Below are 14,516 nucleotides of genomic sequence, written 5' to 3' on the forward strand. Positions count from 1 at the left end.
GAGCACAGACTAGGTTCCAGGATAAGTCACCATGGAGATCTTGCCCGCTAAAAAGTGAACCAGCTTCGTAGTACCGGAAATCCCAGAAGTTATCTTGCTAAACGAAAATCCTGCTTCGTAGTATACCCCCCAGGTTAGCCGCTCAGCATAAGTTACCATGGAGATCTAGCCTGCTAAAAAGAGTACCAGCATCATAGGACCGGAAACCCTGAGTTTTCCCTGAAGTTAGCCGGCTAAGTGAAAATCCTGCTTCTTAGTACAGGCCTCTGATATTAATCCTACACTGAACAAATATGATATTGAAGCCAATTAACATTGCAGCCAATAAAAAAACTGCATAGTTGTCATGACAATATTCATATCAAATAGAAAAGGCAATTTAAATGTACAATGATGTGTATCCTTCACGTCTAGTTATGTTGTACAATGCTGCATTAATTTGGGGTCAATAGGTCACATATGGAAGCTATTGCAACAACAAAAAAAGTTTTATTTGTTAGTTTTATATTAATCTAAAACTACTCTGTCAGGCTTGAAAATAACAGATAACTCTATCTTGTGAACTTTGGACTAAAAGGGGTCTCTGTACCTTTACCTAGTCTATAGTGGATGAGTTCTCTGTTGTAGAAAGGTGTCTCATAGCTGCTGTCACTCTGTATCGCTAAAGAGATGTCCTCCACCGCTTCACCTAAATCCACCCGGAGGTACTTTATCTGTGAGCGGTTGTTGTAAGCAGTGGCCAAATGACTGGCTTTACAATCCCTGTGGAAATATGACACATTGAACGTCTCTAAAACAATACATGTAATGAAATGACAAAGTGACAGAACACGATGGACGTTAGCTTTAACCTGGGACACAGAATTTGACGGGTAGCAGAATACGCTGCAACACTAGTACAGACATCGCCAACAATTGAACAAAGAGTACCTGGAATGTAAGTAGGAGATACACTTTGTATACAGTTGTTCTGCACATTTGAAGTTCTAGTTTTTAAACTCAGAGTGAGCATTTTCAAGTATTTGAGGGTTGTCTTGCTCCATTGGCTGTGAATTCTGTTAAGGTTTGTTGTGTTCCCTAAAGGCGTAAGTGACGACATGCAAAAAAACACCCAATCATGTTTTAGTGCGTCTTGTTGGAGATTTGGAGGGATAACTGGTCCGCTTTTCAAATCTCCGCGCGTTCCTATGAAGCTGGTTATAATACAGGAAGGAATCCATATCTACAAAGTAACCGTTAACAATAATCTACTTTAATGGCAATATGACAATGCAATACAATCATTACAATACAACATGATATATTACAGTTATATTGCAATGCTTAAGGAGTAATGCCGGCTTACTCCTGCTCTAGTCCGCATACTACAGAGCTACTTTCACCCGAGGGCAGCATGTGAAGAAGAGGCCGAACGCCAGGGATCCACCGGATATATACCAGAGTAAGAAGGAGGGGTTTGGTGTTAGGTCAGCTGGTCATCTTTTCAGGTCATCTCATTGGGAGACGCAACGCAGCAGGAAACGCAGCAGGAAACCAAACAGGCTCACTTTCCAACAAAAGGTCTCAAGGCCTGCATACCTACACCTCCCCCACAGAGCTATAAAACCCTGTTTACTCCAACCAGCCCAGAATGTTTATAGCCATTTGTAGTCCTTACATTTATGAAAGGATAAAACAGAGAAATCAATATAAAACACAAACACAGGTATTGTTTGAACAGTATTCACTTAACTGCTACTATTGATAAGCACCAGAGAAACCCAAGGGACCTCTCTTAACATCACAACCACTGTAGCTCGTTCTAAGTTGAATGCAAATCAGGACATGCTCTCACCTCCCCCACATCTTCCTTTGTCCTCAAAAACACATGTCAACAGGCCCCAAATCCAGCTCACAGTTTTACCCAAATTATTCCTATTTTAAGCTTATCCATAGTTTGCTAACATGAATAAATACAAATATAACTCTACAAATCCCCCTTTTTATCTCCTTCTCCAGAGATAAACTTAGACAAGGCATTTTGAAATATACCCACGGTCATTCTTTTCTACTGTGTCCGTAAATCCATCCGAAGCTGGTATTCAGAGTACTTGAAACCTTCATGGCGACAGAACACCACTTTCCATGGCAGTGAAGGAACCATGAGGGGGTAGCTGAGTGCTAGAATCATCAGCCCCCCCCCCGAGGAATAGCCCACAAGGACAGCTAATAGGGAGGGGGAGATGCAGCTTTCCCTTCACGGGTAGAACTGATCAGAGCAAAGTAGACTCCTCTGCTGCGCCGTCCCGGCTTGCCGTGTCTTTGTCCACCCAATCCGCTGACAGCAGCTTCTGGGCTGCCTGCTAGAGAGATGTCTTCCTCCTCCTCGTCCTCCGGCCCGCTGATGGCGGCTTCCGGGTCGATGCTGTAGAGATGTCTCCAGGGTCCTGCTCCTCCAGTCTGCTGCTTCCGAGTAGTCCACGTCTGCCAGGGCCACGTCCGTCCTGATGTCGTCCCCTGGTCCTAGCAGGTGGTTTCCCCGCCGCACACTGGCTCCCGTGGTACGAGCTGTCCCCCTTTTCTCCCAGGCAGACGGCATAAGAGGTCCGCTGGGTCACTCGGTCGGGGTCGGAGAGCCTGGGGTTGAGCCACTTTGTCCTCGTGCTTCTCGGGTCCCCCTTTTGGCGCCGGTGACCTGTGTGGAGAAATCTGATACAACTCCCTCAAGCCTACGCTCAGCTGTTTTGACCCACTTGGAGCCTGTTGGTGGGGTGTCTTGAAACAACAGCCGTCTGTGAACAGGTTTTCCAAATTAATTGTAGACCTCCTATCTGCCAGTGCAGCTTCAGAATCTTAATACTTGGACTGTGCCAACTAAATAAGAACCTCAACATCTTTAGGTAAACTAAATAACATATTTCAATAGCTCTGAATTTCTGACAAGCATCTGTGTTTATTTTTAAATGAAATCCTATTTAAAATCCAAATCTAATATGAACTGCTAATGTTTCTGGTAAAGAAACACACTAATGTTATGGATTCAAAAACAACCAAAATCACGATGCTAACAAAGTGAATGATTTCCTGGTGATACTGCTTCTACCTGTCAGTGCTTAGATATTATCACGCTGAAAAAATGAATACAGAATTCCAACAAACTGTCATCAAATGTCTTTCTATTATAAATTTAGATGAAATGTATATCCCCATAATGACCTAAACAATAAAGTATATGGCTTTTACTCCTTTACCAGGCTAGTTACATGATGTTGTCTAAATTAAATTCTGTCTCATTACATTACTATGTTTTAGCTTAACTTAACTGTAATATGTTCTTTCTATATTTCAAACCTCAGTTACTCTAATGTCTGTTAAAATATTACAAAATTGTTTAACTATCACAGGTCAACTTCTTCGGTTTCACAGTAGCCCCTTGGCCACTGCTTCTTTGTTACCTGCTATAATTCAAATCAATATTTAGAACCATCTCAACCTTCATCAAACAGTATCTTATCCCCAGATATGGAGCAGGTTAATTACATTCAATGCTCAATCCTTAAAAGAAAAATGTAAATTGTGAATTTTACAGCCATGTTAACATTTATACATTATACTCACTCCCCCCTTTTACACATGAAATAATGTGTAACAAAACCCTGTAATGGGAGGGGAACAAAAACTGTCAGGTAATTGGTTAGGAACATAACGAACATTATTATCATTATTTCCACAGTGAACACTTCAGTGAAAAGAAGTGTTCCTCTCCGTCCTTCAGGCCTAAAAGAAACAGAATCTTCAGATTGTAGTTTTACATTTGCAAACCACCAACTCATGTGAGAGGAAAATATCACATGTGCGGTTTCCCCTTTTTGTGGAATTTTTAGGAAACCTCTCGTTTCCCTTGGAGCTCCAAAATAATATGTTAGTCCAAAAACATGCTTGGTTAGTTATTGTTTTAGAATCATGCAGTTACACTGATCACATGCCGGCATACATTCACACTCACACTGTCTGGTTGTCATGTCAAGTTTGGTCAGGTTCACCCCAGAGTCAGTCATCCACAGTGCCTTGTCAAGTTACACTGTCGGTCAGGGTCAAAGGTCAGTTGGTCTCCGTCTTTTTTGGCCATGTGTCGTGCTCTGCAGAGACTTTGACATTTCAGCATAGGCCAGTATCCTTTGTCTACAAAAATATGTCACGATTTCAACTATAATTTTCAAGATGATTCTCACTTGTCATTGGGACTTCCGCCTCCCACTTTTCCTGAAACTTGGTACAAAACTCACTTCCTTCGAGTACCACTACTAATTAAAATGTCTAATGATCTATTTCAGAAACTTGTGTACATAACTATTATCTTGAGTCAAAACATTACTAGGATCTGTGTCGCTCTGCATTTCATAGCTCATTATAATTCTGGTCTACTTAAAAAACGATGTTAAACTCTTTAGCAGTGTGTGGAACCCTGGGTGTCCGACCATGCAACAATTACTCCCTCCTTTATCAAGGATTTAAAACCGAAGTCTGGTAATAACTATGCCACAATGGTGAAATCAACACTTTAGATTGGAATTTAATATGTGGCTTGGCACTAGCCATTAATACAAACAAAGATTTGTCTTATAGAGTGGTTTCTAAAACTATCCTTTTAATGGTGATCAATATTGTAACCAATGAGATCACTACTTTATTCACACGTGAATAAAAATGTCTTAAAGAATGATTTGTTAACATGATGAAAATATTGAAGAATATGGTTCTACTCTGTCAGTGTGTTTTAGGATGATTATCATTTTACTTTAATAGTTTCCTCTTTACTGCTATTTTTAATTTACCAAATGATTAATAAATCTTTCTGTCTTTACGTATTTATGAAGTTAATTCAAGTTATTTAAATGTGCGTTTCGTGAATAAGTGTGTTTATGTGTAACTCACTCATTCCCGTTCTCCTTTCCTCCTCCCCTGGTTTTCTCAAGCCGTGACCCCGGCCTCCTCACTTCTAATCGACCATGCCAACTCCTCTGATTCTGTCTTCTCTTCAGTCCATCAGCTGTTGAATCCATCCGCTGTAACTTTTGTAGGCAGCCATTGGCCCAGTCACATCTGCAGCCCCATCATGCCACTGTTGTTGCACTCCTCCTTTACAGTCTCTCTGCTGTTTTTATGGAGGGCGGATTCTGCTCTCATGTCCTGTCTGAGGGGCTGATGAGAGTATCTCTCTGTATGTCAGCATGCTGGTTTGGTTCTGGATGCCACAGGTGGAGATAGTTCTGGCTGCAGTCTTGATGTAGTCTTGTTGTTGTTGTTGTTTCAGCTCTGGTTCTCTGTCTGTACGATGGAGAAGGAGGAGTCTCCTGTTGGGTTAGGTCTCGTTGTCTGCTTGGAGGGTCGGGATCAAAGCCTTTCTAACTCAGAGGGGGAGTCCAGGTCCCGGTACACATTACCTATAAGAAGTCTAGCACACTGATGTTAAATAAATCCAACCCTTTCCACTCTGTCTCTTTCTAATCATACTATCTGTCTTAGTTGTTAAATGCCATCTAAACAACATAATTAATGTCTACTTATGATATTACAAAAACTAACTCCAAAAATTGTTTCATCCATTGTTACATATTTACCCAACACAGCTCTGAAATACTTACATGTTTCCAGCATCACATATTCCACACACTATGAAAGAACATCTCCATATCTTCTCTCATTTTAAATCCCACTGTTACTTCGAACAATAGTAAACCTGCAGAGCACACCAATCGGATCACAGTAATGAAATTTGAATCAAGTGTAGGCCTATGTCTTCTTTCTGAACATTTATTTATATTGTCTACATTTGCAAGTGTAAAATGTGTTTTGCACAATGTATTTACACTCTACAGATTCTTGAGTTTACTCATCTCCTGGTGCTGTCGTTGTAAAAAATGTTCAATCCCTTATTGTTTTGTACCAGTTTACCAAACAATACCGGCCAGCAATGTAATGATTAAACTCTAAGCTCGCATAAGTTTCAAGGGTGTGATACCCCCTTTCAGCCACTAGATGGCAGCAGCAGAAGTTTCAAGGGTGTGATACCCCCTTTCAGCCACTAGATGGCAGCAGCAGAAGTTTCCAGACAAAGGGAAACGCTCTACCTTGGTTTAATATATAACAGACCTCTGGCTTTAAGCTTTTAGCATTGGTCTGTTATTTAAACCCCAGTTTTAAACGGCGACTCGATCTGATATATCGAGTTTTCAGGTTTTGCCGTGCAGGACTCAAACCTCGCATTCACACAAACTGCACCATTTCTACGCCACTCAGGAATAAACACCTGCAGATCCGCGCCAAACTGCTCTATTTCACGTCACGCAGGACTTTCGTCTACCTGTCGATCCACGTTTACGTTTTGTATATAACTTTCCTAACATAGTAAAATATGCATTGTATATTCCATTTAAACTATAAAAACACTGTGAAACGCCTACAGACAATCCTAAAGTTTTAGCGTATCCAATTACAGACAGGCGACTTTCATCGTCTGCTTACCTTATTTGCAAAGTTGCAGAGTCCTGCTGATTGTCTGAGATGTTTGAAAGCGTCTGAATTCTTCCTCCGCTTCGTTATAGACGTCGGGTCACCATTTTGTTGGAGATTTAAAGGGATAACTGGTCCGCTTTTCAAATCTCCGCGCGTTCCTATGAAGCTGGTTATAATACAGGAAGGAATCCATATCTACAAAGTAACCGTTAACAATAATCTACTTTAATGGCAATATGACAATGCAATACAATCATTACAATACAACATGATATATTACAGTTATATTGCAATGCTTAAGGAGTAATGCCGGCTTACTCCTGCTCTGGTCCGCATACTGCAGAGCTACTTTCACCCGAGGGCAGCATGTGAAGAAGAGGCCGAACGCCAGGGATCCACCGGATATATACCAGAGTAAGAAGGAGGGGTTTGGTGTTAGGTCAGCTGGTCATCTTTTCAGGTCATCTCATTGGGAGACGCAACGCAGCAGGAAACGCAGCAGGAAACCAAACAGGCTCACTTTCCAACAAAAGGTCTCAAGGCCTGCATACCTACACCTCCCCCACAGAGCTATAAAACCCTGTTTACTCCAACCAGCCCAGAATGTTTATAGCCATTTGTAGTCCTTACATTTATGAAAGGATAAAACAGAGAAATCAATATAAAACACAAACACAGGTATTGTTTGAACAGTATTCACTTAACTGCTACTATTGATAAGCACCAGAGAAACCCAAGGGACCTCTCTTAACATCACAACCACTGTAGCTCGTTCTAAGTTGAATGCAAATCAGGACATGCTCTCACCTCCCCCACATCTTCCTTTGTCCTCAAAAACACATGTCAACAGGCCCCAAATCCAGCTCACAGTTTTACCCAAATTATTCCCATTTTAAGCTTATCCATAGTTTGCTAACATGAATAAATACAAATATAACTCTACAGTCTCAAGTAGGCGGGGCAATAACTTCAGAACGTCTTTCATTTAGCGCCTAAATCAACTTATCATTTTTAGTCGTTTATTATATAGGATATCATTGCTACATATGTTGATGCTTCTCTGCATTTTCTTGAAATTATGAGGGTACTGGTTGACACAGAACCTGCTTTTATTAATATGTCCCTTAAAATTGACCACAGAAGATGCAATACATTGATAAAAGAGACTATATAAATAAATGTGGCTTTTTTTTTAATTCGTTTTTTTTTAAATACACGAGTCGTTATTGTCATCCATCAATATAAAAGGCAGTGCAGTACATTCATTGATAAAACTGTTCCCCTGGTCGTCCCAAACAAAACAATGAACAAAATTACATAAGGTGCAAATGACAAAATGTAAACACTTGTAGAAAATATTCAAAGGTTAGCCAGAATAATTGCCCCAGAGGAGATCTGCCTTTGGCGTGTTGAGTCGGTGCTTCTTCGCTCTGCAAACCAAGTAAAGATTACCAACTGCACATCCAGATCGACTACATTTGTTCAGACTCGGTCACTTACCCTTTTTTACACCTGCAGGTCTTGAGTAGCTCTGACCTGGAGGATGCACACACTGGCCTCTGCAGGAACCATCTGCCTGGCTGCTTGTGTCACAAATCACTGCATCACAGTGGACATAGATCTGTGGACGGACAGGATGATTTTACACATGGCTACATGCAGCAGTGGCTAAAAGACTCCAGATTTGGATTTACAAGTCTTACCTGGTCTTTCAGAACCTTGTCATCTTTAGTGAAAGTGAACATCTTTACAGAGAAGCGCTTGATGTGGGACGGGACTAAAACTCTGGAGTCACTCACAACGGGATGGAAAATTGTTGCATAGCTGTCATTGCGATTCTCACAGCTATTGAAGGAATTTGAAAGTTAATAAAGCAGCAGTTAAACAAATGAAATGAGTAGTTAGTTTTGCACAACATTACCTGTCCACAATGATGTCCCAGCTTGGCAGAGATGTCCTATCTTCATAAAGGGTTGCCCAACAGTTCTCAGCAATGAGTTCCAAGTGCGGGTCGGTAGAATGCATCAGCTCCACCTCAAAATACAGAGGCTGCTGCAGATATTTCACCACTGGATAATCCTCTGCTTGGTAGAAGAGCTCGTAGGATGGATCTGCAGGCAAAGAGTCCCGTTAGAGAAAGGAGGCCTGGCCATTTACAGTTTCATTTCAAACCTTTATTTAATCAGATCGGTCCCTTGAGATCATAGATCTCTTTTTCAAGAGAGACCTGCAAACAGTGTTTTGTATGCATGAACAAGATGTTGTAAAATTCCACCATGCCTTGGGAAAGCCTCATCTGCACCATCAGCTGGCCGGTGCCGATCTCTGCAGCGGGCTCATAGGTTCTTGGTTTAGCGCTGAAGGCAACAGTCTGAGTCTCATTGACCACATAGAAGCAGGAAATGGTTTGCCTATTAGGGGAAAAAATATATAAATTAGGGATGCACGATATTGTTTTTTTTTTAAAAAACAGATACCGATAACTTCCTGCTTCTCAAGCGCGATAATAAAAAAGATTTACGCCACTAATTATTTTAACGCGATTAACGCATGTGTATTTTTTTTTCCTTGGCCGCCCCGTAGTTTCAGAGCGCATCAAGTTTAAAATACCATCTACAAGCTGATGCTGACAGCCCCGCTCCTGCCGCCCGCTTGCGGCAGACCACACATCCACGCTCACCGACTGGCCATCTGGAGGACCGGGAGGGTGTGTATGTGTGGCCCGAGCGAGCGAGAGAGACCTACGTGCATTGTTGTTGTTAGCATGTGGTGCTAGCTAGCTGCGCTAACAGATAAAAGGAGCCGTTTAAATGAAAACAGAGGAGCGACATTTCGCCACAACTGCGCCGAGCACTTGACTTTATGCAGGAAGCCAGACATTGTACGAAAAGTCAGCACACTCAGCACGAATAGTGTGCAACATGATTGCAGCGTCCAGGCAGCTCCGGTTCGAGCATATGCCTTGAGTTGCACATAGCTCCAACGCCCATACCACCGACGACATGTTTGTTTACTGTGCTGGCTTCACACCATTTACGTCACAGCCAGGCATGAGTTAGGGCGCGCTGGATTTGTGAAGAACTCCCCTCTTCCTAAACCACAGTACTGGCAAAACGGGAGGAGCCGAGTAAAAAACAAGCACCCCTCATCCCAATCCACACCGCAGTATTTTTTTCACCCAAAAAATATATTGTATATTATCGGGGCTATTAATACTGGTATCGGGTTTATCGGGATGACGTCATAATATCGGACCGATAATTATCGTGCATCCCTAATATAAATGCATACATTGAAGGTGTTCATCTCCAATTATACAGAATCAAATATTTTACCTGTAATCAGGATCAACTGGTGATGTGTTGGCTGCTCCTTTGGCGTTGTTGTAAGACAGGCGGATCTCATTTTCATACATCATGTAGTTGTCAAAGAACTATTTAACAACAAAAACGCATTAACATTTGACAAAAAACCCTTTTGATATTTAAATGTGATTCACACTCACCGTTCTGGTGGTTCCACAGGTATCCACACTGAAGGAGAAATATGCAACGCGATCGTCGCTGAACTGTGGTGTGCAGGACTGGTCCTTTAGCGTCAGCTGACTTGGCTTCAGATTACGAGTCGATTCAACCTTCACAGCCACAGCGGTCATTGTGCCATTGGGGTGGCACTCTGGAAGAAGAAGCAGGCAATGTGTAAAGCAACACAAATCCATCAATTAAAGCAGCAAATAAACTTACATGTTCCATCTTACCTGTTGCTTTTAAGGGGAAGTAGCAAGCCAGATAGAGATCAGCAAGCACCCAGTCGTTTGCACGATCCAACAGAAGCAGGTCAATTCTGGTTTTGACTGATTCTGCAGTGAGCAGCTGTGGAAAAGAAAGTAAAGTTAGCCAATGCAGAAGATCTATGGTGGGATTTTGTAGTTTTGACATACCTCGAAAACAGCGTCCTTGGCAGTGTATGGCAGAATGAGGCTGAGGTGTGTGCCGTTCTCATAGAAATTGTAGTCTTCAGCCATCTCAGCCGTCAGCTCTCGAGGTCCAACGATAGCCTTGAAATTAGAGCTGTGACTCCCGAACTTCACGCTGATGTAAAACTGGTTCTGGTCACAGGTGCCAGCCATGATGGGTAACACTAGAGCAGCAAAACATGCATTATCCATTTGATTGTGTAGCTTTTACTCTTATATATGTTTAATTTAATTTTAGAAAACACAATTTGCATGAAGATATTGTCAAAAGCAAATTCAATATGATCTCACCAATATCCTGCAGAGAGGCCTGCAGGTCGACCGGGAGAGCAAAAGGAGTTTCTTCAGGCAGGACGATCAACCCAAAAATCAGAGGGAGGAAGTAGGATGTAACCAAGCGCTCAGGATTCTGCAACAAATGAAATAAAAGCTCAGCAACACTGAAAATATGCTGGTACAAATTGATATTTTGAATCTATAATGTCATACATGTTTTAAGACAACATCGGCATCAAAGGGCACTTGAAGAGAGAAGCTCTTGGAGCCATTAGCCAAGCTGTGTTCCTGGACTGTGAAGCCTTTGGCATTGCTCTCCTCAACAGTGAGGACCCTGGTGGAGAAGGTGATGTTCCTCAGCTCAACGTCATGGAGGAAGGTTCCCAAGAGAACGCTGAACACCCGAGTCTCTGGGACAGTGTCTGAGGAACAGAAAGCGGCAGGTTTACAACTTCTAAACCAGACTCAACATTGATAGAGAAAAATTGAGTAGTTGATTGCGTGCTATTTAAAAAAAAAAAAAAAAAGTGCCCTTTGTAAGCAAAAGTAGATTTTGTACTTGGCTTCAAATCCCATCCAAACACATCATTTTGCAGAAGACTTTATTTAATGGGTTTAGCAGTCTTTAGGATATATCCGAGCAAGCCCGAGTTCAAATGTCATTTTTTTCATACCTACTAGAAAATGTGACTTACCATCCTGGATTTGGGGAGATTGAGGCATCAGAGGGGTCATGATGGGGAACAAAACCTTGTATCTGGTATCATCTTGGGTGTCATCTTCTCTCCACAGTACCTCAAGCATGGGCTCCACAAAGTAGGTGATGTGGTACTGGTAATCTGAGGCATGGCTCTGCAATAATTCATGACATTTCAATAAAACATGCAAATGCACTAGTGACTCTTGCATTTCTAATCTAGAGATTTCCCCAACCTTGTAGTAACCATCAGGCGAGCCCACTGGGATCTCGACGACGATGTGGAAGTCTGTGGTGCTCAGTGTGTACCCCCGTGCGGCCATCTGAGATCTATCAAGCCTCTGCCCGTTGATTCCCATGTGCATTTCTGAGACTGTAATTCTACCGTCCAACAGAGGAGTCACACGGCGAGGTACGTGCCAAGAGATCATATCCTCGGTGAAGAGGACGCCACCTGTTAATGACAAAATTGAGCTGTTGAGGTTAACTGTGCAACAATTAAGCTTACTGTGAAGGAAATATGTTGCTCAGGACTCACCTTTGGGACAAGCAGCTGCCAAGTTCACTACATTCAGACCCTGTGGTGCCATGTAGTAGGCGCTCACCCTGAAAACTTCCATGGGGACTCCAGCCACCTAAAGAGAGGAGAGGTTTAATATAATTGACAAGGAGGGAAAGGAAAGAAAGACTGTATAGGAGTGTGTTGCTTACATCCTCTGAATAAGTCTCTGCTGTATTGTACGGGCTTCGCATAACCAGGCGACTAGAGGTAGTTTTGGCAGCGTAGCCGGCTTGTTCAGCCTCTTGCAACACCATGGCCACTGGTTCTGGGGTGTAAAACGTGATCTTCCAGATACCTTGTGATGCACCAGAGGCCTACAGGAAAGAACAAATAATTAAATCCTCATTGGTGTAGGGAGGAATTGAACTGTAGTATCTGAACAGTTTAATTCAACATACTTCAAGATTGGCGTTGAGCTTCTCGTCTTTACCATCCCGAGTCTGACCCTTAGCTTCAGCATCAAGGTTAGCCATGTGGTGCGAAACCTAAAACAGAGGTTTTAGCATTCGTTTCCATACACACAAGATGGTGGACTCATCAATGTAAAGATGACCTACTTCCATGTAGTTCCTGTCGCAGAGGATCTCCCTGGAGGCCCAGCGAGTGTAGATGCAAGTCTGAGACACATCATGACTGACCACGTCTGATGGATTCTCGCCGTACATCTGGAGTCTCAAGCCAACGTTAAATGTAGCATCATCCTATAAATATAAAAAAAACTAAATTAAGTGAAACTCCCTAATATTCTTTGGTTCCAGCTTCTTTGTCATTGGAAATGTAATATCCTTGCCTTCAGGGACACATTTGAAGTCTAAATGGATATTTGTGTATGTACCAAACAAGTCAAGAAAGTACCTAGTAGATTCATTGAGGAATACAGTTGAGTGGAGCAGTGCTAATATTTTAGGGATGTACCAAACAAAAAGGGAAATGTACTTTGGGTCTTTTAACGGTAAGGGGTTACAAATAAATTCAGGGAAACACAAAAATGGGAGCAACCATGTGTTTGTTGAGCCATTAATTCAGTCACTTGACAGAATTAGCACAGCTAAACTTGGTAGAAAATTACATTGAATGCTGTTAAACCCCTTTAGCTCAAAACAAACCTTGTTGTCCACAAAGCAGCCCATCAGGGAGGTGTAGATTCTGGTGTTACCCCACGGGTCAGACTCCATGCTGTATCCACACTGAGCAGCCATGCTAGGTGTTAACAAAATGTGCTTGGTGCCATCTGAGGGGAGAAAATAAGCTTTGTCAGGGACCCCTTTCCTCAGTGATGAACCAATCAGCTGCATTATTAGCAGTTAATACTTACTGATAGCCTCCACCTCAAGCTGGTTTCCCACTGCTAAAGCCTTGTCCAACGACAGTCTCATTACATTTGCGGCACAGTCAGACCTTAACCCACTGCCTGTTAAAAGAAAAGGCTTGTGAGGAGAATGTAAACCGACTTAATATGCTGTGTAAAATGACTTAATGAGAATTGAAGCTTACTTGACTGCGAATTTAGCTTCACATTAGGCCTGGCTTGACACAAGATGATTGCTGCAGCCATCCATAACAAACTTTAACACATAAAACACATCATTTAGAGACAATTAAGTACACACATAGAAAGAAATCTACAATAAATGTAACTTACATGTTCCCAAGCCTCAGCATGTTGCAGTTTGTAAGCAGTAAAACCAAAAAGAATACAGTCAGTATCAGAGCTTGGCAATGTCCAGCACACCTTCCAACAAAAACACAAGTCTAAAATGAAGGGGACTGGATGATTAACTGAGACATCAGCAGCTGCTTTATATTCCACTTAACAACAAAGCACAGGTGAGGCTTGTTAAGGATTCTCCACACACACACACACACACACACACACACACACACACACACACACACACACACACACACACACACACAGGGTGAGCTGATGTATGCCTAGTTTATTAAGAACATATTGTAAAAACATATGTATGGAAAGGAAAAACACACATTTTTCAGTAGTATAAAAAAAGTATTTATTGTTCAGCAAAAGTAGATTTGTATTTGATATTATACATAAATTACTTTTTTTTATTTGAAGAAGCAACAAAATAATCCACAGTTAATAATAAATTAAACTTTTCCTTAAAATCACATGTGCTTTTGATTTTTCCTTTGATTCTCCTTATAATGACTGTAATATAACACTTGATTATTGTTTGTATATATTCTCAAACCACTAAGGATGCACTAACATTTATTACAGACAGTAAAACCCGAGTTTATCGTTTCACCCGGGTCGATTTTTCTGCTCTGTCCAATTACGCAATGATATATGTTCATTTATGAGGCCATAACAATATGTTCCAACTGGAAGAGTGTTTGAGTCAGTGCAGAAGAAGGAATAATCAATGCTCTGCTTAACAAAAACCATATCAAAATGTCGCACCCATCCCTGTGGGATTTCTACTTGGTTTCACAGGTTCAAACTGAATGTTTTTGCAGCAATAGTTTTATTTTCATTGTTTCTG

At 41.7% G+C, this 14,516-nt stretch overlaps 1 protein-coding gene across 1 annotated transcript; it reads right to left on the reverse strand.

The window, feature by feature from the left end:
* Positions 1 to 7,734: 7,734 nt before the first annotated feature.
* Positions 7,735 to 13,769, reverse strand: LOC117561122. The gene is made up of 21 exons (XM_034238388.1): positions 13,649 to 13,769; positions 13,501 to 13,571; positions 13,322 to 13,417; positions 13,113 to 13,237; positions 12,564 to 12,707; positions 12,405 to 12,491; positions 12,156 to 12,320; positions 11,983 to 12,079; positions 11,681 to 11,898; positions 11,443 to 11,599; positions 10,961 to 11,169; positions 10,763 to 10,880; positions 10,436 to 10,635; positions 10,253 to 10,367; positions 10,001 to 10,170; positions 9,831 to 9,928; positions 8,776 to 8,906; positions 8,417 to 8,606; positions 8,199 to 8,340; positions 7,996 to 8,116; positions 7,735 to 7,925 (listed from the first exon to the last, which is right to left on the reverse strand). The coding sequence occupies exons 1-21, from the start codon at positions 13,666 to 13,668 to the stop codon at positions 7,855 to 7,857; spliced, it is 2,745 nt and encodes a 914-aa protein (XP_034094279.1). The 5' UTR covers positions 13,669 to 13,769; the 3' UTR covers positions 7,735 to 7,854.
* Positions 13,770 to 14,516: the final 747 nt, after the last annotated feature.

This window comes from Gymnodraco acuticeps, unplaced genomic scaffold, assembly GCF_902827175.1.
Source record: "Gymnodraco acuticeps unplaced genomic scaffold, fGymAcu1.1, whole genome shotgun sequence".
NCBI lineage: Eukaryota > Metazoa > Chordata > Actinopteri > Perciformes > Bathydraconidae > Gymnodraco > Gymnodraco acuticeps.

Coding starts and splice junctions, on each gene's coding strand:
- LOC117561122 (XM_034238388.1), bottom strand. CDS start 13,668: ATGCTGAGGCTTGGGAACAT. Junction 12,708..13,112: donor GCTGCTTTGTGGACAACAAG/GTTTGTTTTGAG, acceptor TTATATTTATAG/GATGATGCTACATTTAACGT. Junction 8,117..8,198: donor ACAAGGTTCTGAAAGACCAG/GTAAGACTTGTA, acceptor GTCCGTCCACAG/ATCTATGTCCACTGTGATGC.